The sequence below is a fragment of the Meles meles genome, chromosome 9, assembly GCF_922984935.1.
Source record: "Meles meles chromosome 9, mMelMel3.1 paternal haplotype, whole genome shotgun sequence".
Classification (NCBI taxonomy): Eukaryota; Metazoa; Chordata; class Mammalia; order Carnivora; family Mustelidae; genus Meles; species Meles meles.
This window is the reverse complement of record NC_060074.1, coordinates 40,466,054-40,492,757: the sequence shown is the minus strand read 5'-3', so window position 1 is coordinate 40,492,757 and position 26,704 is coordinate 40,466,054. Positions and strand designations below refer to the sequence as shown.

At 43.1% G+C, this 26,704-nt stretch overlaps 1 protein-coding gene and 1 pseudogene across 1 annotated transcript in view; both read right to left on the bottom strand.

Moving 5' to 3' along the window:
- The window catches only part of DIS3L2 (DIS3 like 3'-5' exoribonuclease 2), a 367,036-nt gene that overhangs the window by 187,156 nt on the left and 153,176 nt on the right, over positions 1–26,704 (bottom strand). Inside the window, exons 7-8 of the mRNA XM_046019310.1 lie at positions 8,122–8,222; positions 2,644–2,891 (exon numbers count right to left, since the gene is read on the bottom strand). Of these exons, the coding sequence (XP_045875266.1) occupies positions 2,644–2,891; positions 8,122–8,222 (349 nt within the window). The remainder of the gene's footprint in view (positions 1–2,643; positions 2,892–8,121; positions 8,223–26,704) is intronic.
- On the bottom strand, positions 12,103–14,942 carry LOC123950862 (annotated as a pseudogene).

The window sequence follows — 26,704 nt, the reverse complement described above, 5'->3', positions numbered from 1 at the left end:
TGCAACTATCCTTGCTGCTTCAAAGACCTGAGTCCTTTTTCAACTGTTGTAATTTACCCGCAAGGAAAAGAGTTCTTGATGAAGTAATGGCACAGCTGTGAAAAAGGAACCTGTAAGACCATTCCAGCAATAAGAGAAACTCACATCATGAAGATTTCTTGACTACACCCTTACAACTTGACGGCTAAGGAAGCAGTCCAATCAACTATACACAATGGGATAAGGCAGATAAAAGACAAGGCTGGATTTCCTGCTCTGACGTGAAAGTCTTCCCTTTTCGCTGCCAGCAGAGTGTGGCAGGCACAATCAACAGGGGCCAGGTGGCACAGCTGTTATCAGGCTTTTGGAGCTGATGGTGAGAAACTGGCAAGCCTCAGAAGACTATTTAGGACCCAAGGGGTTGACGTAACCTTTGGATAACGGGTTAGGTTTAAAAATGATGATACTGCAATTACTCCACTTGAGAGCAAAAAAGAAAGTAGACTTGCTCTTGAGCGGCTCTGAGATCATATAAATCACACCAATCTTCACATCACTGAAAAACTGGCACAAGACAGTGTTTCTTAAATGGCACAAGGTATAACACACAGATCTGGTTTGACTTATTTTGCCAGACATGAGAGGCTAGGTACTGAACAAATCCGATAAAAGCAGTGCATGGTGGCCATCCTTCCAGTGTGGGTTCTCAGAACCACCATTCCCACAATGGCCCATTCCTGTACATGTCAGACGACCAGCAAGCAAGTCACCAAACTGGCTCAGAAATGTCAGAACAAACTTCTCTAACTTGTACACCTTTGTTTTCATTTTGTGCGATGCATAAACCAGACATCATCCATCTTAAAGGGCTAAAAATACAGCTAAAACTTACTATTGCTTTTCTTTCAAAATAAATACAATTATAAGAAGAAAACAGATACAGCTTTTGATCAAACAGCTGGGGCCAGCAGTTTCTTCAGAACAAAATGAAGCGGTTTATCCATGATGCTCTGTGACCACATCATCTATATTTAAGTTAAATTGGTTTCTAGCACCTTCTATAAAAACATGGTACCCTTTCCTACTTACTGTCAGGCAACTTAATTTTTAACACCATAAGTAAAACCTAGGAAGGAATAGATACCAACAAAGTGCATCATTAAAATACACTTTTATATTTATATTTTGGCAAAATAATAAATTTATTACATATGATTGGCAGATAGTTGTTGCTGATGTATTATCATCTCAATGTTTGTGGAAAATTTCAAAATAAAAAATGTTATACACCATACAATCACAGGGGTCCCTGAAGGTCTCCAAACATTTTTTGAACTGATTGACTTTCACCTACAAGACCTGGTCCGAGCCTTGAAACTGCAGGAGGGGAAGCTTGCTACTCATGGTGGCTGGAATTTTCCCAGCCACAAGGAAGAGATTCTACTTGAGATGAGAGGCCTTTTCTAAAGGGACCGACAAAGCCCCTGAAAGCAGAAAGGAGAGGAGACAGGGCAGAGGGGAATGGGGCTGAATCAGAGGGTAGTCACAGGGAAGGCAAAGAGCCCTCTCTAAGACCAGCCTTCCTCTGTGCTCACCAACAGGGTAACGACTGCCCTGTAACAGTAGTAGGTAGCTCTGAAGAAAGAACTGTCTTCTAGTAATTTCCAGAACCCGAAGAGGGGGCCCAGCAGGATCCTCTAATGGATCCTGGAGTACCCAGGATGCTGGGGAGGTACTTGCCCTTCATTAATGAGAAGCCCTGGCCAATGGTCCCAGGACCTGGAAGGCACCGGTCAGGTTGTTTTGCAAGGACAGCCCTTGACTAAGACAGCTGGGCCCGCATGACCGCACTGGAATTGGTCACACCAGCTCCACAGTGACCAGCCCAGAACCGCGTGTCCTGGCCCCAGTGTTCCCAAGACACAAAGCGGACACCCATCCTGATGCTGGAGAACACGTGCAGGACCTGAAAGCAGACATTGTTGTTCCCCGCTGGATGTGAAATGGGCGTAGCAGAGAATTTATCCAGGGCAGTCTGGCCGGCATCACTCAGACACAAATCTCAATCTTGCCACTATTTAGCAGCTCTAGCCACAAATCCTCCTCCTCCAGGTCCAAGACCTGCTTTTTGTGACACCAGCTGAAGGAAGACATAAAACTGGTCTGCGAGGGGGCCCCAGGCACCACTGACCTATTCACCTCCACCACCCAGCCTTCCTACACACACCCCGCCACCATGCTCCCTTATATTTATATTTTAAAGCACAGAGACTGGGGTCCCCTGAAATGCCTGGAATTTTGCATATTTTAACACTAGCATCTGAACGGAAGAGTCTGATTGTTTGATACAATAAATCCCTCACAGTTCACAGGTATGAACAAGGTTCATGACATAATGGGAAATAAGGAGAGACTTACAACATGCTTGTGTTTTACGTCCCAAACCAAAAACAAAAAGAGGTGACTGCCTGGCAATTCAAGGAGCCTACAGGTGACCAAAGTGATAGCTAAGAACAATTTCTGAAAAACCAGGACCCAAATATGCCAAGTGCCTATGTTTTAATAAAGAAATAATAATTAGAATACACAAAAGCGTTTACCAAAAGGCCACCTAAACTGAGTTCTGTGTGCGCTCTGTGGTTTTTCCTGCCAGAGATCACCTACCCCAGGGCAAAATTGCTGTCCTCCTTCCAGTCCACGATGCGGCAGATGAACAGTGTGTTGGCATAATCTTGAGGTCGGGTCACAAAGTCCTGGGGACAGTCCTTGAGAGGCACATAAATTCTAGGCACTCGGTGGTCGGAGGGAGAAAACAGGGCGTATTTCCTAAACAATTCACTGTTCTTATCAGCCAAGAGTTTGAGAAAGCCAGTTGCTGCCCGGGAATGTTTTTTCTCCAAGATGTAAACCACCTGAAAACACCAAAGATATAGTCAAACGTTGTTTATCCTCAGGGCTGGATAACAGTTGGGAGAAGTCAGCAAGATATTATTTGGTTGACTAGCTAGGCCCAGCAGCTTCTCTAGATCCAAACGAAGGGCCTCTCAGTGATGCTCTGTGACTGAGTAATGCACATATTTTTAAAAATATTTCATTTATTTATTTGACAGAGCGAACATAAGCAGGGGGAGCAGCAGGCAGAGGGGGAGAAGCAGAAGGAGCAGAGAGCCCGATGTGGGGCTCAATGTGAGGCTTGATCCCAGCATGCCGGGATGATAACCTGAGCCAAAGGCAGATGCTCACCAACTAAGCCACCCACGTGGCTCCCTAAGTGATGCATATTTAAGTTGCAACAACTTAAGTATCTAGCAAGCATATTTACCCAAGGCAAACCATGCAATACATGGACATATTACATGAAAGTGCTTTTATTATTTTTTTTTAAGATTTTATTTATTTGACAGAGAGATCACAAGTAGGCAGAGAGGCAGGCAGAGAAAGGGGAGGAAGCAGGCTCCCTGCTTAGCAGAGAGCCTGATGCGGGGCTCAATCCCAGGACCCTGAGATCATGACCCAAGCTGAAGGCAGAGGCTCAACCCACTGAGCCACCCAGGCACCCATGAAAGTGCTTTTATAACAAAAACCTATTCTTAAGGACGTATGTAAGACTCTAGCAGGAAGTATGGTTCCAAGTATTTGCCCTGCATTACATTTTTCTCACATGAAGAGTTGCTTTTAAAAAAATGTTATTAAACATAAATAAGGAATTGGTCTTTATTATGCCCTTTAAATGCTGGAAACCAGGGTGCCTGGGTGACTAGGTTGGGGCTTTAACTCTTGATTCCAGTTCAGGTCACGATCTCAGGGTTGTGAGATTGAGCCCCGTATCAGGCAACACACTGGGCATGGAGCCTGCCTAAGATTCTCTCCCTCCTCCCCACCCCCTACCCCCCAGCCCCTGCCACCACTGCTCACCCTCTTTACCTCCTTCTCTAAAAAAAAAAAACCCAAAACAAAACAAAATAAAAAAAACAAAAAGGCTGGAAACCTTTTCACCTTCCTTCTTTCCAACATTAAACCCATTCTCTCATTTCACCAGGCCAAGACTCAGGCCACCACAGCACTACAAGGACATACTATTTCCACCAAGAGAGACGTATTCTCGAAGAACGTGAATCCTCTACCCACCCTGGGAAGTCCTTCTCCCTGAACTATTCCCCTTTCCCACTGCAGACAGTCTGCACTCTGACCCGCTCACCGAAATTACTTGCCAGCATTCCACTCTGACCCCTGAGCAAAGGTCCAGACTGCTGGTGAGCTGGCTGCCGCTCTTGTTCGTGTCTCTGACTCCACGTGGGGCCTCAGTCTGTCTGCTGAGAGCCTCCATCCAGGCAGCGTGCCTCTCCTCTGCCCCAGGGACACCTGGTTGCTGCCCCGCAGGACATCTGTCCTCTCCGGAGGCAAATCTCAATCCCGTGAGGGCTCTACTTTCTCCTGACCCTTCCTTCATCCTTGGAAAACACCACTGTTTTGAACAAGCTGCCGTGTCCTCTGTACAGGAATCCTTGACCGCGTCCTCATGTGTGTTTGTCTGTCCCAGGCCCTTTGGACAGATGCTGCTCCTTCTCCATGCTCAGCCCTTTGTTTTCCTGTGCTGTCACATCCAGACCATACTTTTCCCTCCTCGTGTGTATGCCTGCAACCTTCCATGGTTCAGGCTGTCCCCTTCTTGTTACTGTCATCCATGGACCTCCTAGTTACTCTGTAGTACCTGGCTTACACTTCCCAGTGAATGACTCAGCCACTGTCTTGCCCTCACAGTCCCCATACCTCTTCAGTACCAGTGGCCCTCACTTCCGTTCCATTTTGGCAACTCATCCTCATGGCCACCACTCAGCATCCTCAGGTCTAATCCCGATCGTCTCAGACTGACCCATTGTCCAGGTTCCCTACTCTCCTGTGCCCCGCTCCACAGCTTCTTCACCACATCAAGACTACTGGCACCTTGACCGCAGCCTGCTTTCTGTGTCTGTTTGCTACTTCTTCAGCCTGAATCCTTTCCTACCTCTGAGGGACATCATCTTCCAGCACTTCTAGTCCTCTCACCTCTGTCATCAAATGCCTCACGTCTCTTCCCCTTCCACTGCACCCACCCTAAAAGTCCCAATTCTGGGACAGTTTAACCACTGCTATTCTCCAATCTCAAACACAAGCTATGGAGTCCATCAGAAGAGAACTACAGGGGCGCCTGGGTGGCTCAGTGGGTTAAGCCTCTGCTTTCGGCTCAGGTCATGATCTCAGGGTTCTGGGATCGAGCCCCACATCAGGCTCTCTGCTAAGCAGGGAGCCTGCTTCCCCCTCTCTCTCTGCTTGCCTCTCTGCCTACTTATGATCTCTCTCTCTGTCAAATAAATAAATAAAATCTTTAAAAAAAGAAAGAGGAGAATTACAATGATGCAGATGGAAGATGGAAACCATTCCACACACATTCATGTTATATCATCGTTGCTCCAACCTCAAAATCTCTCAGGTATTTTTAAGCTGCTCCCAGTCAGCACAGTCTATAAGCCCCACTCTCCTAATGCTCCCCTCCTTCTAGGACTCCATTGGTCTGAATGCTGAATCTGCCTTAAAGCCCCGCAACTTCCTGAAGCTCTGTTCACTTTTTCTAGTCTGTTTTCTCTCTGTTCAGTGGGGTAAACTCGACTGATCTCTTCTCAAGTTAACTAATTCTATGCTGAGTCACCTCTACTACTGAGCCCGTCCTCTGAGTATTTTATTTCTATTCCTGTGTTTTTTAGTCCTGTAATTTCCACTTGGTTCTTTTTTTTTTTTTTTTTTTTAATATATAGCCTCTATTTCTTTGCCGAGATTTTCTATTTTCTCATTTGTTTTGAGTTTTTCATCGCTTGTTGAAGCGTATTTATGATGGCTGATTTCAAGTCACCGTCAGCTGCACTGTCTTGGTGTCAGCATCAGTTAGTTGTCTCTCCTCACTCAGGTGATGATGTCCTGATTCTTGGTATAATGAATGATTTTCTATTGTACCTGGACCTTTTGACTATTATGTTGGGAGATGCAAGGTCTTACTGAAATGTTTTCTTTTAGGCAGGTCACCCTGTCATGTTTTAGCACAGAGACCCTGAACTACTTTTGTGGGCTCTAGTTCCAATGACAATTTCATCAGCAGAGACCGCACAGTAGTATTTTGATGTGTGGCTGACATGGAACCACTGGGACTCCAGCCACTCTCTGCCGGTACTGCCTGAGGGGGTGAGGAGAACTTCCTCAGGGCTGGCCACCTCGTCTCTCCAGTACAGATCAGGAACAGATCCATGTCCACACAGGGACAAAGAAACTTCCCATTCAGGTTGTTAGTTGTGGTAGGACCCTGCTGCTGCCTACGTGTCGAGTGTCTCTTGCTGGGAAAGCAGGGTCTCAGACCCATGAGGAAAAAGGTCTCCTGGACCACATACCTGTTGGGAGGGGATCCTCCTTACTGGTGTTCCCCAGCCATCTCCAACTTCTCGGGGAGGAGGGAGGAGTCCCTAACTGACTTGCCTTCCTCTCTTCACCCTTCGGAATTCTGCCTCCTGTCATTTTCCAGGATTTATAGTTGTACTACCAGGAAAGAGCAAGGAGAAACGAGTCTATGCCCTCTTGTCTGAACTAGAAATCCTTGCTTTTTTGTTTTAATATCTGACAGCATGAGAAGTGTATGAACTAGCTTGACATCACCTGTGATTCCCACATTAGTTGGAGAAATTACTTGGCCACAGTGTAAGTTTTGCATACAAGTGCTGCATTGCCTTGCGATTTTTGACTGAATTCACTAAGAAGCTATCAAAACAAACAAACCAACCCAGCAAAAGAGAGGGTACCATTGAGGGGGCAGCAGCAAACTGCAGAACACAAGTTCCATCTACAAAAGGTGGCCTATACTCAGCTCGGACTAAAGTTATTGAAGAATGTGGCCCAGTGTTGTCGGACGTTTTGTTTTATCAAGAGAAGCCAGAAGTCTCTCATTCTTTTTTTTTTTTAGTAAGCTACTTAGTCAAAAATTTTAAATGCTGCGCAGGTCACACAAAACACAAGTTTATAAGCCAGATCTAGCCTACAGGCTTTCCATTCATTACAATCTTCCATACCTAGCATGCTGCCTGGTATATGGGTATATGGTTGGTATTCAAAATGCTTATTAAAATAACTGGCAGGCAGTTGAGGGTAACATAAATGTAATATAATTCAGAAATTCCTCGTGTCAATCTGCAAGAGGTACTAGACTGATAGGCAACACTACCACAGCAAGTCGAACATGCTGAAGAGCGTCTGTGGCAGAGAAAGCCTCCTGCTTATTACCACCTACTGAACCACTTCTTCTACCATAAGCTATCTGCACAGCTAGGGTCAGCCGTGTTTGATCCCATATCTGAATATGCCACTAGCATATATAACTGAAAAATAAAACTGAACTATGCAGAACAACAGACAGGATACAAAAGCAGTTTTTTGTGTCTACAATAACTGAATTAAATACTTGGGGGAAAACTAAAAAAGACATTAAAAACTTACTTCTGAATTCAATGTAGACATGACAACAATAAAAAAAACTGAAGCAAAAAACTAAGAATCTAGAAGGCATCTACATTCGTACTGTTTCATATAGTGCCTAAATTCTCACTCCACTTTACATAACCCAAACTGGAAATCAAAGACGTCACGTTAGGGGAAACTGGGTGGCTCAGTCCTTAAGTGTCTGTCTTCAGCTCGGGTCATAATCCCTGGGTCCTGGGATTGAGCCCCACATCAGGCTCCCTGCTTGGCTGGAAGCCTGCTTCTCCCTCTCTCACTTCGCCTGCTTGTGTTCCCTCTCTCTCTGTGTTTCTCTCTGTCAAATAAATAAATAAAATCTTAAAAAAGAAAAAAAAAGATGTCACATTATGAGTGTGGTTTAAGCAGAAAAAGATAATGCAGAACTTCAGTAAACATACCTACACACAAAGGAAAGTCTGTGGATCTTCATCCAAACACAGGCAAATCAACATATATGTATCCCTTTAAAGTTATACAGTTTATATATAATAATCATAAAAAGCTAATATTTTATGATTCCTTGCTCCCACTGAATTGCATGAGACACCTCTGACAGGTAGCTCAGGTGACAGTCATTTGGACATATGCAGAAAATCTGTGGGCAATGACCTTTGCTGATCTTTGTAGCGACTTCTCCAGTAAAGCTCTTGGGTCCTGTGACGTGGAGGTGCTCTCATCTTTTGTAACGGGAGCATCAGCATCCTCTTTTCCTAAAATAAGAAGAGAGAGGAAAAAGAGAAAAGAGGAATCAGTTAGATGCCTATCTAGTAGGCATATAGACTCACAGGATTTTTTTTTAAGATTTTTTTTTTTTAGAAAGAGAGAGAGAGCACGCACATGCAAGTGTGCAAGCGTGAGTGTGGTGGAGGGGCAGAGGGAAAGAATCTTCCGAGCAGACTCCTTCCTGGCTGAGCAGGGAGCCAATGTGGGTCTCAGTGTCCCAACCCAGGAGATCCTGACCTGAGCTGAAACCAAGAGTTGGACTGAGCCACCCAGGTGCCAGGTGGGATTTTAAAATTTGGAGCACCATTTATTTATCCTAAACTACTCACTTTACAGAAAAGGAAACCCTAGCCCACAGTAGTCAGGAGACTCAGCTAAGGTCAATCACATCACCAACTTGCATGAATGTGCTTATGCTCAGGAGCCCACATTTGAGCTATTTAACGTTATTCAAATGCTAAGCATCATACCAGTGGAGATATTGAACTACGCTGAACTGAGCTAAATGGGTTAGGCATCAAAATGCCAAACATACTAGATGTGAAATACTGCCCCAGCCCACAGTGAAGACGAGAGATAGGTTAATTTATTATGCACAGCTGCTGAAATCAAAATAAATGTTAACTTTTAAAAGTACTTTGGTACCAGCCATAACAAACAAAATGGTGGAAAATAGATTATATTTATTAAATAAATAAATAAATAAGCCAACCCTGATTTTCCTGGCTTTTCTTAGTGACATTATATAAAGAGTGTTTAAAGTCTTTAAATGTTTAATTTCCTTTCTTAAGAAACTTATAAAATGCACATTCACCCAAGAAACTGAAACCACATCTCCCTAATAAAGAGGGAAGTTAGGCTCTGTACCAGAAGTATTAAAACCACTCCTGAACAAATGCAGCAAATTACACACTTCTGAACATTTAATATTTTGTATTTTCATATTTTACTTTAGAGTTCCCCCACAAAATAGTCTTATCCAACTATACTGGAGTTTCTGGATTTTAGGGGTCACAGCGCATTCATGTGGGCTCCACTCCAGATAGCTAAGAGAGACTTGTACTTATCATCATTTAGACATTACTAAAGCCAAAATAAATAAATAAATCCTTTTCAGGACTGGCTGCCTCTTAGCCAAAGCTCAGCTTTAAGGCCAAGTTTTACCATTCTGGGCGTACTCTGGAAACACTGACATGATCTGACCTACTGGGGTTTAAGAATGATCAACTGTTTGCTTTTCCATCTATGCTGAAATATGCCTACCATAGTGCCCACTGAAAGCAGAATTCTCACTGTTTTCCCAAAAGAAAAAACAAATGAGAACTTTCCCATTGTTGATCACCCTGTCCATCAGTAAAAGAGGATATCCATCTTAGATGATATTCACAGTTCAGGATTTTAGAACATAGTTCAGAATTCTAAGGTCATTAGAAGCTTCCTGAACAACATCTCTTATACTCTTGGGGAGGAAAAAAACCCACAAAAGTTGTTGATCTGCTCCATAACGTATCTTGCCAGTGTGCTCCACAAAACAAGGTCATTCAGGAAAGATTAGGAGGCTGGAAATACCATGAACCAGTACATTCTACCTAGATATCTACTATCTGAACTTTCAGTCTCAAGAGTTGGCAATCAAGGGGGTTTTCTAAGGCATTCCAAATCCTGGGCATGCAACCTTCTATCACAGTCACTGATGGTTCCAACTTAAAATGACTATTGCCTTAGACTCCACCCCAACAACAAGCAAGTCTTCTGTTCTAAAGGTTATGCCAGGTTGCATCCAAAGAAAGAGGGCTAGCCAAGAAAGCGAGCCCAACTGTGATTTTCCAATATCCCACCTACATATGACCTTTCCAGGTTCTGAGTTCATAAGGATATCCTGACAGAAACGAAGCTTTGTTCAAAGATGTATTCCAATAAATCAAACTGAAGCTTTCAGCCCTGCAGGTGAGCATCAGAGATACGTTCAACAAATGTGAGGAAACTCAATTCCAGGTTAGAAAGGTGAACCACCTTCACAAGTTTCCAACAACTACGTCTCCCTACCCTAACAGCAAAGTTGTTAGGTTAATGAGAGATCTGACACGTTGTTTAATCATGAAATTCTTCATTTATTCATTTATTCCATATCTATTTATTGAGCAATGCGCATTAAGGATTCAGTGAATGAAAGAAATATGGTTCCAGCCCTTAGAGAACATATACTTTAATGTGCAAGTGATATTCAATAAATAACCAATCAATAAATCGTGATGAAGGCGAAGAAGGAAAGAACAGTTTCATGGAGGAAGAGTTCTCTCAATATACAATTTAGATTAAGAGGCAGGAAAAGAGGCCCTGCATGGAAGTGACATTTAAGCTGACACCGCAGGATGGTGTGTTCAGGAGTAAAGAAGGGGACAGAAGACCCAAGGTGGGAAATGGTACTGGGAAGGGATGGAGGTGGGAGGTGCCTGGCACAAACGAGGAAAAGAAAGAAAACCAGGTAGGTGGAGCATAGTGAGCCTCAGAACGGGCATGGCAGTGATGAGGGTGAGCAGTAACAGGAGTCAAGTCAGCTGGTGTCTTCTAGGATTGATGCGTCCTAAATTGGAACCTGGATACACGGGGAAGCTGGCAAGGATTTGTGCATGAAAAGTGACACTGCCCAAGGGCAGGTTCAAGCAGGCTGAGAGCAGAGGCAGGGAGGCCAGCGAAGAGCTACTGGAGCAGTCCAGACACGTGAGGATCATGCTACAATGGAGGCACTGTAGGGAATGAAAAGGATCAACCTCAGACACATTGTACACTTGAACAAAGAGATTTTGGTAGTGATCAGACAGGAGACCCTACGGATCATTAGCTATGAGAAGTGAAGGGTGATTTCCAGCTTTCTGACATCTGTAGCTAGGTCGATAGAGGTATCATTATTGGCACAGGAGAGACCAGAGGAGGATGTGGAAACCACAAGTTCTACTTCTGAGGTGTTCCTCTTTGAGGCCACCTATGAAACCTTCAAATGATGACGCTGAATAATTCAGTATAAAGGTCTGGAACTCGAAGAGAGGTCCAGGCTGTGGCTTTAAACATAGTCTGTAGGCTGAGTCCTTCCATTTCTGTACTTTCCAGGCCAAGCTGGAGAGAAGAGATTCAAACCCAAGTGTGTTCCACTACTAAGTTCAGAAAGCTCTTCTTCCACAGCTGTCTGGCTCCAGGAATTAGTGTGATGTTGTCACTGTTAAGGAGATAAGAAAACTGCCCTGAGGGAGTGACCTGGGCTTGAAGGATGAATGGATGTGAGAGAGATGAGAAAGTGAAAGAACACTGCAGGCAAGGCCCAGAGCTGTGAAAAGGCCTGACAGGGTAAAAGACTAGCAAGAGATTTATTGTAGCCACTAATAGCCTGAAGATACAAGGGCTGGATGAGAAGGCTCTGGGGTGCGGAGAGGAACAAGGCTGGCAGAAAGGTCCTGCAGCAGACACTCAGGTTACTGCCCAAGATCTAGTCTCTTCTTTCCTGGCAACAAGGACTCCAATTTCAGCTGGGAAATTTTTAACCCTAAAGACTACATTTTTCAGCTTTCTTGCAACTTAGTGTAGCCTATATGTTTAAGTTTTAGCCAACAAAATGCAGGTGAAGGTGTAGTAAGTGACCTCTAGGAAGTGTCCTTAAAAGATAGAGGCCTAGCCTTCCCTCTTTCTTCCTTCTTGCTGGTTGGAATGTGGATGTGACAGCTGGACCTCAAGCACTCATTTTGGTCCCAGAGCTGCAGAACAAGGTACTTTCACCGGAGAACAGCACAACAGAATGGGCTTAAGACTGTGGAACTACCCTCTGAGCCCTGGCCTGCCTACCTCTGGTCTTCTTTTATATAACATAGAAATAGGTTTCTTTCTTTTTTTTTTTTTAAATGATTAATAGAAGATTTATTTAAACAATAATACAGAGAGTCATCACTGACAGACTTAATATGAAATGTTCCATGTTCGATCCAATTTTCCTTCCTGGATAAGTTTTTCTTTCCTATCTCTGACAGTTTTGAAAACATAAAACCAGAAGAAAAGGGGCCCAATTCCAAACAGAGCTCCTAAGAGCGAGGTCTTGGGAGTGGGTCTGAAATTGGGATAGATGTTTGCTGATCTTGCATAGGTCCAACGAATCAATGCAGGATCTTCGATAAGCCCTTGGCGTTTGGGGTCGTTGTACTGAAGCAGATACTCCCGTTTAAGTCGGGATCTTATGGCCAACCGCTCAGCTTGCGCCTTCAGGGCTTCCGGAGATACATTGTCTTAGACCGGGTCGAGGGTAGAGGGTAGGGTAGCCAGAGGCGAAGGCTGGTACTGGGCAACGACATCTTGGCAATCCGGTTTCTTTCTTATTTAAGTCACTGATATTTTATAATTTAATTCCATTCTCAACAGAACATACTTTCTAACATAAGGTCTAAACCATGAACTGACAAGCCTGGACACTATCCTATTAAGCATTTTAATGGTAAGGGACATATACGTCTCAGGGCTATGAGTTTGGAAGCAACACTGAATGAAGATCTTAGAAAGCTGGGAGCGGGGCTGCCGTCTACTGAGACACAATCAGAATCTGAATTAGATAGTGGCAGTGAGCAAACAGAGACGAAAATGGAGAGACATGTCTGAGAAGGATGACGCTAAGTATATTTCCATCACAATGGATGATTTAGTATATGAAAAATGGGCTTAAATTAAAGGAGCTTTCGACTGAATATCAGGAAAAATGGCCTGACAAAGCACTAAAACTCTATGATGAAATTACTAGAACAGAGCAGGCTGGAAGTCCTCACAAGGGTGGAGGGTTATGCACCCCCACAGCCTTTGGTTTTGCCATAGTGAAGGCAGAGATGGCCCATGCACTCTGTGGTCCCTTCTAGTTCAAAAGATTCTAGAAACTAGTGACTACCAAAATTCTTCATCTAAAAGAGAGAATTTTCTAGGAAATAGATAAACTACTAATACAAGCAACTATTCATTATATCCCCCAGCACATATTCTAGGAAAGAAAGTCAAATGAAATCCTAATCTCTTTCTACAGATTGTCTAAGACTTTTATTTTAAACATTTAAAAAGTAAAATGCCATGGTTTGGTAGGGTTGGTATGGCCACTAACATCTATCAAGTGCAAACCCAATACCTGATTCTGGTAAGAAAAATGATTCTGGGGGTGCCCAGATGGCTCAATCAGTGAAGTATCAGACTTCAGCTCAGGTTATGATCTCAGGGTCCTGGGATCAAGCCCAGTGTGGGGCTCCTCACTCAGCAGGGAGTCTGCTTGTCTCTGTCTCCTCTCCCTCTGCCCCTCTCCCCACTTATGCTCTGTCTCTTTCTCTCTCAAATAAATAAAATCTTTTTAAAAAATTACCTTGATTTGGTCGTCTCATATATAAACAACAGACTAACAAGTGATGATTCTTAACTCTTCACAAATGCATCAAAAGGTTTTCCGATGATTTGACTGTGACGTCAAGTGGGGGTAATGTGAAGAAAAAGGCAAGGAACTGGGCAAAAGGAGTTTCAATCTATCCAGTTAAACAAGTGACATCCCAGAAAGGGCGAGGAACATGTGCAAAGGCACACAGTTGAGAATAAATGGGAGAAAGAGGAAGGTTCAATGTTCAAATAAGCTGAAGGGACCAGGTATGAAAGGCCTTATATGACATGCTGAAGAGCATGTATTTTATATTATAGGAACAGAAAGCTATTGAAAATTTTGAGAATGCCATGATCAGAATCATATTTGGTGAAAAGTCAGTCTGTTGCTCCTATGAAGAGAATCTTTTTCTCTAGCTGGTTTTATGATTTTCTCCTGGCTTTTGATTCACATCTTGATGCATCTAAGTTAGGATTTTTTAAAAATTTTACTTGCAATCATTAGTCATCTTAAATCTGTGGTTCGGTATCTCAGCTGTTATGGAAAATTTCAGCCAGTACCCTTAAATTTCATTTTGCTTATTTTTTCACTCATCTACTTCTAAGACTTTAACTTATTTAGACCTTCCTCCTCTGTGTTTTCTATTTGTCTATCCATGTTATACTCTGGATAATTTTTTTTTTACTGTCTTCTAGTTTGTTAATTTTTTTTCAGCTTTATCCAATCTTCTATTAAATTCACCCACTGAGGCATTCTTCTTTAAACTATGCCATCAAATATACTACATTTTTCCTCATGCACTGAGTTAATTTCATTAAAGTTATGCTCATTTCTAGAATTTTTATTTGGTTCCTTTTCCAGTTTGCTTTGTCACATGTCGTAGTTTCCTACTCTTGACAGATATGTTCAAGCTTATCTTTTATTTCTTTAAATATAGTAGTTGTTTACAGATTCCACGATCTAAAGACATGTATGAAGGGCTGCTTCTATTGCTTGTGGTTGTTGATGGTTCTTGCCACTGCGATATGGTTTCCTTGGGTGCCTGGTTATATTTACATGCTCATCACTGAATAATTTGAGGCCTGGGTTGAAGAAACCTTCCTTTGGAAAGGATTTCCACTTGGTTTTGCCAGGTGCCTGGAGGAATACCAGCCCCTAAGCCAATTTAAGACTTGAGATTCTTTGGTTGACCCAGTCAGCTTGAACCTGGGCTGAACTCCACGTGAGCACTGGTATGTTTCAGGTCTACGCTTACCCACATGGCCGAGCCCTTTGGCGTCCCAGTTTCTTGTGAGACCCCAGCTGCTTTATTTCTGTCCCCCATTACTGCTGGTCAAATCTGCAATATTGCCTCTCTTTAATGTTGAAAGTTTGGGGTCTTTTCTTTTTTTTTTTTACTTTATGCAAATATTTTTAGTTGTTTCAGCAGGCAGAAGTGTGTTTGAATTATAGCCCACCATTACTAATGACAGAAAGTCCCCAGGATTTATATTTTACAAATATTTTTCAGGTGGCACGGTAGAGCATAGTTAGGGAAATGACAGGGTGAGAACAGAGGAGGGGACAGTTGTGACCTGTGCAGAAAACACAACAGGAGATAGTAAGGAAGACAGAGCACTATAACAATGCTCAATGTTACATAAGGCAAAAGCACAAGGGATAGAGAGAAGAGGTGGGTACTCTCACATTTATTTTTCTCAGCAACCCCATGAAGGAAGTATTACTATTTTGATTTTTAGAGGTAAAGGAACTTATCCCAAGGTTTATCCAAGGAGGTGTTTAGTAGAGGGGGTGTCAGAACCCAGCACGACTCTAAGTCCAACCACCACAGTATGATAAGATCTGGAAGAAAGACAGGTACGTGTGGGTGGGTTCCAATGACGAGGAGAGGGTTGCCAAAAATTTTATAATTCAGTTATAGACATTGAAAATTTTTAAATTTTACAAGATGCCAAATAATAAACAGCTCTCAATACAATTCCACTGCTTCCACCCATAGGAAAGATAAAGTAGTTAAATGCATAAGCTTTGAAGTCACAAGACCTAAATTTAAACCTCGGTCCTGTGACCTTGAATTATGTGATTTTGACACAAGTTATTCCTTCCATGTGAATTTCCTCCCTAGTTAATCTGGAACAGTTTACATGATTTATGTTTACAGGGAGTACCCTGGCACAAAGTACAATAACCAAAACTGTTAGATACTCTTAATATTGTTGTTGTTGATATCATTATCATTATCATTATTATCATTATTAGCTCCTGCAGTGAGTTTTGAGGGAATACAACCTTGTCATCCTGGGCACAACTGACTGGACATGGTTGGTGTTCCGGGCGATGGTGACATTATAAAATGGGTCACATTTCCTCCTCTGTAAAATGTAACCAATCTTACAGGGTTAATGGGAAAATTAAATGGAGTTAATGTGTGTAAAAGTGCAACAGTGGCTAGAACACAGGAGGCACTCAATGACTGCTATATAATGTATATTTAAAGTACTCATCACTCTTCTGAATGCTTGGTGCTTTCTATGTGAAGTAAGAAGAAACGAGCTGTTGCGAGAGAGGCAGGCAGGGGCCAGGTCAACATCAGGAAGTCTGGACTTCTCCAAAGGCAATGCAAAGCTATAGAAGAAAGTAGGCAGGAGACTAACAGGACTTATGCTTTAAGAAGTTCACACTGGCTGTGTTCAGAGTAGATTTAGAAGTGAGACAGGAGACAGAAAATTCACTTAGAGGGGTGCCTGGGTGGCTCAGTCAGTTAAGTGTCTACCTTCAGCCCAGGTCTGGATCCCAGGGTTCTGGGATGGAGCTCCACAATGGGCTTCCTGCTCAGCAGGGAGTCTACTTCTCCCTCTCCTTCTGCCTCTCCCCACTGCTCATTCTCTCTCTCTCTCTCTCTCTCTCTCTCAAATAATAAAATCTATGAAAAAAAGAAAAAAAGAAAGAAAAGCCAGTTAGCTTTTAATGCTTGAATCATACTAGAGAGGTAGTTAAAAGGCTAGACTGACAAGATTATGTGAATGCTAATGGAAGGGAAAGGATGGAGGTCATAGGGGAGAGTAAGGAATAGGGAAACCCGCATCAATTCCTTAAATTGAAGTTCTCAGAGTTCTCTGACCAGCAGCAACAGCATCACCTGGGAACTCCCAGAAGTGCAAGTTCTCAGGCCCCACCCCCAGATGGAGGGACTCAGGACTTCTGGGGGGGGGGGGCAGCAGTCTGTTGGAACAAGCTTCCCAGGGGGTTCTGATTCTGACTCACACTGAAGTGTGAGAGCCACACTATAGACAAACAGGCAGTGAGCCACCACAGGAAGAGCATCTCCAGGCAACCAGGAGGCAATCTAAGTTCTAGTAGGACTTGGTGAGTCTGAGGTGATCTGATGCTTAAGAGAGAAGTCTGGGCTAGAGACGGAAATGAGGATGTCACCTGTGTACAGAGGGCAAATGGATGAGTGGACTGGCCTCCTCAGAGAAAGTTTTGAATTAGAAGAGTCAAAGCAGGGAGAAACACCAGTATTTAAGAAAGCAGAAGCAGAAAAGACTACAAGGAAACTGAGGTACAGTTAGGAAAGTAGGAGAAAAATCAGGCTAATGTGGAGTGAGTCAACCAAAACAAACAAAAACAAAAACAAAAAAAACAAACAAACCAAAAAACTATAAAACAAGCATTTCAACATGGTCAGCAGAGTGGCCTTAGTAATAACAAGGTCACAGGCAACCTTACTGAAGACTCATTTGAAAGAAGGAAACACAGTGAAGTCCGAATGCAACGCATGGGGAACGGAATGAAAGGTAAATGGAGGAAACGAGGGTGTGGACTAGGCTCCGGAAGTCTGACTAGGCAGGACTGGAATAATACAGGGTGGTAGCTGGAGGGGTACAGAGAACTCACGACATGTAGTTGTTATTTTATTTTTTTAAGATAAGGGAGGCTTGGTCATGGTTAATTGCTGATGGGAAAGAACCACTACAGGAGGTGTGGCTGAAGGCGGCACAATTAGGACTGGGAGGGGGCCCTGGGCAGGAAGGGATGGTATCAGAACCCAGGGGTAAAGATTAGCCTTGGGCAGAAGGACAGAGATGCCACTTTCTCCGTAGGAAAACAAATTAGGGAGGGGATGAGTCTAGGCGTAAGTCATTTGTGAACGTGGTGGCTGAAAGCTGAGGGGGACCATGGAGCGCGGGGTAGAGCAGCTTTTCTCTGAAACCTACAAGCTAAACTCATCTGTTGAGAAGAGCTAGAGGAGGATACCCACTACATTCCAAGCTGGGAAACACAATTCTGGGGAGGATCAAATGCAAGTGGCATCTTCAAACAGTGGCCCTGAACATGCCAGGCACTGTGCTCTGTACATTCAAAATAAAACTATGAACTAGTTATTGAGCACCTACTGCACACATCCGGCACTGTGTTACATGATTTACATAACAACCACATTTTATATTCTCCAATAATCCAATGAGGTAGGCAGGTATTATCATGCCAATTACCCGATCAGAGAGATAGGAGAAATGAGGCTTATAAAGATCAAGTAACAGGCTTGCCCATGGGTGCCAGCCTCATGTATGTGGGCACCTCATGCCCTTCCCATGATGCCACACAGCCTTCAGGATCCTAACAGGTTTGACAAAGTAAGAATGGAAAAGAAAACAGGATTTCTGAGAGATCTGGCTGAGTGATAAGATAATGAGAGAAGTCAATCACTCTGTTTGGGGCAAATTTTGAGTTTGGGATGACAATGAGATACAAATATGATAATGTCCTCTATGCAGGCTGGAGATAAGGCTCTACATCTCTGGGCAGAGGTTGGGAATATCAGTTAGATAACAGTGTCTGAGAGTAGACAAATGGATATAGACTGGGGAAAGGAGGACATGACATATTAAGAGAAAAGGATGAATAAAGGGATGAAAAGAGTTAATACTCAAGCAGTAAGAGGAAAAATCCCTTTGCTACCAATTTTTCTATATTGTTCGAATCTGCATACTCATTGTGGCAGGTATGGCCACCCTCCTCACCAGGCTGACCATGCAGAGATGCCTTCAGGTTCCTGATTTGAAGCCGAAACCTAGATAGTGTAGCTTTCAGGCCCAAACTTGAGTTTCTCACAGAGTCATCTTCTCAGATGGGGCTCTGCACTGATTCCCATTCCCAGCTGTTAACTGTATTAATTACATCATCAACACTCTCCTGCTTTTCTCACACTCTCTGCTCCAAATCTTTCTCTTGCCCAGGAGAAACCACTTTTAAATTTCTCTCTACTAAAGCTTTAATTGGCTTTTAGCCTCATGGCTCCCCAAAGACCCAAAATGTAGGCACATAATGTAGCTGGCTTTAACTTACTAATTCTGCATCTTTCCCAGCAGACGGATGATTCCTCCAAGTTTAAGCTGACTTTCATTGGAGTTTTTCTTAAAGGGGCCAACCTTTAAATCTTATTATGATGTGATTATTTCAACACCAGAACACAGTGTTTACTAAAATCAAACCAGTGTTTCTTTACCAGACTTCTCAAGACTAGCTATCCATCAAAACTTCAAAAAATGGAAAACCAAAGCTGGCAGCATCACAATTCCAGACTTCAAGCTCTATTACAAAGCTGCAATCATCAAGACAGTTTGGTACTGGCACAAAAACAGACACACAGATCAATGGAACAGAACAGGGCCCAGAAATGGACCCTCAACTCCACGGCCAACTAATCTTCGACAAAACAGTAAAGAATGTCCAATGGAAAAAAATCAGTCTCTTCAACAAATGGTGTTGGGAAAATTGGACAGCCGCATGCAGAAGAATGAAACTGGACCATTTCCTTACACCATACACAAAAATAGACCAAAATGGATGAAAGACCTCAGTGTGAGGCAGAAATCCATCAACATCCTTGAGGAGAACACAGGCAGCAATCTCTTCGACCTCAGCAACTTCTTCCTAGAAACATTGCCAAAGGCAAGAGAAGCAAGGGCAAAAATGAACTATTGGGACTTCATCAAGATCAAAAGCTTTTGCACAGCAAAGAAAACAGTCAACAAAGCCAAAAGACAACTGACAGAATAGGAGAATATATTTGCAAATGTCTTATCAGATAAAGGGCTAGTATCCAAAATCTATAAAGAACTTATCAAACTCAACACCCACAGAACAAATAATCCAATAAAAAATGGGCAGAAGACATGAACAGACACTTCTCCAAAGAAGACATCTAAATGGCCAAGAGACACATGAAAAAGTGCTCAATATCACTTGGCATCAGGGAAATACAAATCGAAACCACAGTGAGTTACCACCTCACACCAGTCAGAATGGCTAAGTCAGGAAATCAGGAAATCGCCAACAGGTGTTGGTGAGGATATGGAGAAAGGGGAACCCTCCTACATTGTTGGTGGGAATGCAAGCTGATGCAGCCACTCTGGAAAACAGTATGGAGGTTCCTCAAAAAGTTGAAAATAGAGCTACCCAATGACCAAGCAATTGCACTACTAGGTATTTACCCTAAAGATACAAATGTAGTGATCTGAAGGGGTACCTGAACCCCAATGTTTATAGCAGCAATGTCTACAATAGCCAAACTATGGAAAGAGCCTAGATGTCCATCAACAGATGAATGGATAAAGAAAATGTGAGATACACATATATGAATGATGCACCCATCAAAAAACCCGAAATCTTGCCATTTGCAACAACATGGATGGAACTAGAGGGTATTATGCTAAGCAAAGTAAGTCAATCAGAGAAAGACAATTATATGCTCCCTGATATGAGGAATTTGAGAAACAAGACAGAGGATCATAAGGGAAGGGAGGGATAAATGAAACAAGACGAAACCAGAGAGAGAGACAAAGCATAAGAGACTCTTAATCTCAGGAATAAACTGAAGGTTGCTGGAGAGGAGGAGGGTGGGAGGGATGGGGTGGTTGGTGGATGGACACTGGGGAAGGTATGTGCTATCATGAGTGCTGTGAATCGTGTAAGACTGAAGATTCACAAACCTGTACCCCTGAAACAAATAATACATTGTATGTTAATTTTTTTTAAAAACTTCAAAAAATGAAAAAGATGCTAAGCTATTGGAGGGTTGAGTGGAGACTGGCCTCAAAGCATGGGAAGCTAGATTAGATGAGTTTTGTTGTGTTCTGAGTCTTCAATTCCACATATATCAAACCTATATCCTCTCTCTCTTATGTACCAAGCCTCTTAAAGCACACCCTACTGAACATCTCCAACAGGAATAATAAGGTCCAGCCCATTGTTGGGAAAAGGGGACAGAATTAAAATGCTGCCCTTCCAAGAGCCAGTCTTCTTTATCAGTTCACTGTGACCTAAAAAAGCAGGACCACAAAGTGATTATTAAGAGGCAAAAGAAAACAGACAGTTTGAAGAAGTTGATTTTTATAGACTGCATAGTTATCTGAGATCCACCGGGCCCCCTGGGAAGCAGAACAATGCACCACTCGAAAACAGCTAATGCATAAAGCATCTCTGATGGAAAATTGTTTCTCCTTAATAAGGTAACAAGCTCTAACTCTAAATGCAAATCAGACTCGTGTGGGTCACTCCAGCCAGGTTATATAGACATGAGTGAGTCACTGCTTTTGATGCCCAACTGGTGAATCTGAAGGTTTTACAATGGCTCCTATGTGGCTGCTGTGGACAGAAAGGACTCTGGTGCTAAGCAAGAGAGCAACTTTCGTCCTTCTTTAGCTTCAAAGAAGGAAAAAATGGGAGTCTTCTGCAGAACTTTTGCTGAATACGAGACTCTGTTCTCAGAGTTGCAAGTGGATGAAAGATGAGCAAAAACAGTTATGTGAGGGAAGAAAAGAAAATATTCAACCATAATAAGATTCATGATGGAATATAAATTGGAAAAAAAAAAGTAGCTATGAAGAAGAGTCACAGAAGAGAAAGATCACATATTTAGCTGGAAAAAAAAAATGAGGAAACCTCTTTCGATAAGCAGTATCTAATATGGCCCCCCACTGATCCTTACACCTACTGGACTCACACCCCTGGATAACCCCCTCCCTTCAAGTATAGGAAGGGCCCGTGTCTTGCTTCTAACAACAGAATATGGCCAAAATGAAGGAATGTCACTTCTGTGATTAGATTACATAAGACATATCTCCCACCCTGTTAGCAGACTCTCTCCATTACTGGATCCAGTGAAGACAGCTGCCACAGAGAGAGGCCCATGCAGCAAGCAGCTAAGGGCGGCCTCTGGCCTCAGCCCAAGAGCCCACAAGGAATTGAATACAGCCAACAACCACATAAGCGTAGCCTTCAGATGACTGACACCTTGATTACAGCCTTGTGAGAAACTCTGAAGCAGAGGACAGATCCGAGCCATGCCCAGATTCCTGACTCAAGGAGAGCCTTGTTTCCTCACAACACCTTGGACACCAAATGCATGGGTTTTCTGCACCAAGCAATTCCCTAACTCTCTGGCTGTCCTATAATTTAATTCAATTCTCACGCTACCTACCTAGGCTTAGCACAGACCTCACAGGTCAATCCCACGAGACTGCCCCCAACTTCATGTACATAGTGGGTTTTGAGGTTACCCACACTTCTGAGTTGGCTACGTATTGGGGAGAGAAGTTCCCATGATCCTCCCTCCTCAGGTTCAATAATTTGCTGTAATGGCTTACAGAACTCATGGCAACACTGGATGTACACTTACTGGTTTAGTGCAAAAAACGTTAACAAAGGATACAGATGAACAGCCGGGATGAAGAGCTATATAGGGCAAGGTCCTGAAGGATCCCATATGCAGGAGCTCTTGTTCCTGCGCAGTGGGGTGCCCCACTCTTCCACTCACCAACCCAAACCCTGCTGTCCTGAACCTTTTCTGAGGGCTTCATCACATAGGCATGATCAACTGGTACTCAATCTTCAGCCCTTCTCCCCTGCTTGGGGGATGGCAGGTGGGGCTGAAAATGTCAAGTTTCTAATCATGGCTTGGTTTTCTAGGTAGCCAGCCTCCATCCTGAAGCTATCCAGGGGTCCACACACCAACAGATGCTCCAATCACCCGGCAAGAGCCAAGGGATTTACGAGCTATGGAAGACATTCCCATCACCCCCACCATTCAGGAAATTACAGGGGTTTTAGGAGCTCTGTGTCATGAACCAGGGTCAGACCAAATATTAGAACAAAAGATACTCCTAGCACCTCTATCGCTAAGGAAATTCCCAGGGTTTTAGGAGCTCCGAGTCAAAAACTGGGGGCAGAGGCCAAATATATACTTCTTTTTATGCTACGCTGACCCACAAAAAATGCAAGTGTTACTTTAAGCCACTAAGTTTGTGGCAATTTGTTACACAGCAAAAGATAATTAATACACATGTAAAATGACAAATGACATTTGAAGACCAAAGGGATGATTTTCACAGGAGATGAGTAATTAAGCAGCATTCATGGCAGAAAAGAGGAGGCTCAGACGCTCGAAGGCAGAAAAGCACAAGGAGTGTTTAGGAGTGATACTCCTACACTATGAAGCCCAGCTTGGCTGGTTCTAAGGTCTGGATGGGTAGGTGCCAGAACATAAGCTGGAGAGGCAGGCAGGAGAACCCTGGTGGGCACAAACTGCCAAAGAGAGCTATCAGAGCTCATCACAGATGTGGTCTGAGAACCTCCACAGGAAGATTCATTGGACAAGTATTGTTCCAAGAGGCAACAGTCTTCAAAAAAAAAAAAAAATGATTTGGAAATGCCTATAAAGGGATGCTATGCTTTCATCTTTTTGAGATTCTTTCCCTACCATTACCTCATTTGATTTATGAAAGAATCTATGAAGAAGTCGAGACCGGTATTTATGATGAAGAGGGGTGTGTGTGTGTGTGTGTGTGTTTATAAAAAGGAAAATGAAGCACTAGTAGGCAAGAATGACTAGGAAAAGCTCTTCTTCAGGACCTTTTTCTCCCTACTATGAGTGTTGCCAGATTTTGTTGGATCCCCCCTTTCCTGGTAAGAGATGCAAACAGGCCTCACTAAACAGGTTTGGATCCTGGCCCCAGTGTACCAGAGTAAGCCCACCTGCTACTAAAGGTGCTTTGAAATAGGAGGATCAAAAACAGTGTCAGGGCCTAGGCCATGCCCACCAAGTTCATAAGTTACTGTGGCTTCTGGCTCAAGCAAATGAATCAGAGTTGAGGGGACTGGGCAAAGAGGGATCAGCTAACTGGGAGCAGAGATGAGAGACTTCACTGTGTAGCTGAGCTTTCACTCCAGGGCTAGTGAAAGGATATGCAAGGGTGGGGGGGCTGCTTCCACTTACAGGGATGGGGTGACTCATTCATGTTTGACTTTTTTTTTTTTTCTTAAAGCAGTATCTGAAAACCAGGCACAATTTTCTCCTATAAAATGTTTAATAAGATCTGTCCTTAATGGTGGATATTCTATACCCAGAGTAGGACAGCTGTCAGTTCTCTCTCCCCATCCAGAGCCACATGACCCAATTTTGTTTTGTTTTGTTTTCCCGTAGGGTTAGTTAGAATCTTCAACAGCTTTTTGTAAATCTCAAAAGGTTGCAGTCACCACTGCTCTATTAAGTAAAGATTCCCTGACATGTTGCTGCATGACTTAGAAAAACCTAGTTGGTAATTCTCAGGAGAGAAAGGACATTATTTAGAGTGACCCAAAGGGGAAATCAATGCCAGGAAGATGGACCTTGTAGGCAAGTAATCCTCTGTAGTGTCAATGAAAGGGTTTCTACCAGAAGAAAAAAAATATCAGAAACCTTAGGTAGCAGGTTAAATACGATGCTTGGCCAAAGGGAAGACGGGAAGATCGAATTGACTGAGCCTTCCCTTAGAATCTAAAGACCAGAAAACTTCACAGATAATCATGTCCAGAGTCCCAGGTAGAGGGAAGTGGAGATGAAAACTGTCCCCATCTACAGCTGATTTTTAGTTTCCAAGTTCAATGAATAACAAACTGAACTTTTCTCTTTCAATTCACTTTCAATTCAATGCAAAAAAGAGAAAGAGGGCCTCCTTGACTGAAGGCTGATTGTAAATAATTGTGAGAATTGTCTTTTTAAATGAAAATCATCTTAATCATTTGATAACTGCTAAGAAAAGAGAAACATCCCTTTATTTCTTGAAAATACTCATCACTTCCCTCTTAGTTCCATACAATTTTCTGTTAGGTCTTCTACAAAACTCTCAAAATCTTTATCAGTTACTTCCCAACCCCCAATCCTATCCCTGGGTTTCCCTTATTTACCAGCTTGTGCCTTGGTTTTATAAGACAATGACTACTTCTGGGTAAATTCCATCTGTGGGCCATCTACTTGATAACCTCATCAATTTCCCACAGCTCCAACTGATGACATTGGTCAGATCTGTAATTCTCACCATCCCTCCTCTGGGTCTACAGTTCTATTTCCAGATGCCTACTGGGTGTCATGAACTGAATGACCCTCCCATAACTCAAATTCAACATGTGATCAGAAGCTGAATTCATAGTCCCTCTCACCACTGGTCTTGTTTTTTTTCTCATTTAAGAATGTAAATACTCTTCTCCTATCCCCCTACCCCCCCATGTTGCTTCTCCATGTCCTCATATCAGGGAGATCATATGATAGTTGTCTTTCTCCGATTGACTTATTTCACTAAGCATGATATGCTCTAGTTCCATCCACGTCGTCGCAAATGGCAAGATTTCATTTCTTTTGATGGCTGCATAGTATTCCATTGTGTATATATACCACATCTTCTTGATCCATTCATCTGTTGATGGACATCTAGGTTCTTTCCATAGTCTGGCTATTGTAGACATTGCTGCTATAAACATTCGGGTACACGTGCCCCTTCGGATCACTATGTTTGTATCTTTAGGGTAAATACCCAGTAGTGCAATTGCTGGGTCATAGGGTAGTTCTATTTTCAACATTTTGAGGAACCTCCATGCTGTTTTCCAGAGTGGTTGGACCAGCTTGCATTCCCACCAACAGTGGAGGAGGGTTCCCCTTTCTCCACATCCTCGCCAGCATCTGTCATTTCCTGACTTGTTAATTTTAGCCATTCTGACTGGTGTGAGGTGATATCTCATTGTGGTTTTGATTTGTATTTCCCTGATGGCGAGTGATGTGGAGCACTTTTTCATGTGTCTGTTGGCATGAAACAAGATGGGATTGGGAGGGAGACAAACCATAAATGACTCTTAATCTCACAAAACAAACTAGGGGTTGCTGGGGGGAGGTGGGATTGGGAGAGGGGGAGCGGGCTATGGACATTGGGGAGGGGAGGCGAACCATAAGAGACTATGGACTCTGAAAAACAACCTGAGGGTTTTGAAGGGTCAGGGGTGGGAGGTTGGGGGAACAGGTGGTGGGTGATGGGGGGGCACGTTTTGCATGGAGCACTGGGTGTTGTGCAAAAAGAATGAATACTGTTACGCTGAAAAAATTAATAAAAAGGGAAAAAAAAAGTTAAAAAAAAAAAAAAAGAAATAACCAACCATAAAAAAAAAAAAAAAAAAAGAATGTAAATACTCATGGAGTTACTAAACTACATATCAAGTTACTCTCATTCCTGCATGCTCCTCTGCTTCAAGTCCCATATCTGATCTGCCATCCAACTCTGCCAATTCTAGTTCTGAAATATCTTGGTAACCAATCCTTTCTTCTGCACTCCAGCTGCACTGCTCAGGTCTTCAAGTGCCTCTAGTCTTAACTAGTCCCATGCCATGCCCCAATTTCTCCCCTCTTCCTAAAAGTCTCCTTTCCTTAACAACCTTGCATGACTCCCACTACCGCAGTCTCTTCGTGGCCACAGATAACTGGGCAAAACCCCACCAGGACCTATTTTTCCAGCTTCCTCTCTAGACTTCCCACTGGGAAGTGCTCTATTTACACTGTAGATATTACTCTACCTATCATCCACTTCTGTGCCCTTGTTTGTACCAAGAGTATTATTTACCCTTCTTCACCTGGCAAACCAGACTTCATGGCCCAGAGAATAAACTTTTTTTTTTCCTCGCCCTCATCTTCCCTCCTCCTTTCACCTTCTGCCCTTCCCCCTCTGAATGGACCCTTCCCTCTCTCCGCACATCTGTTCCTTTTCTCTATGTGCATTGTCT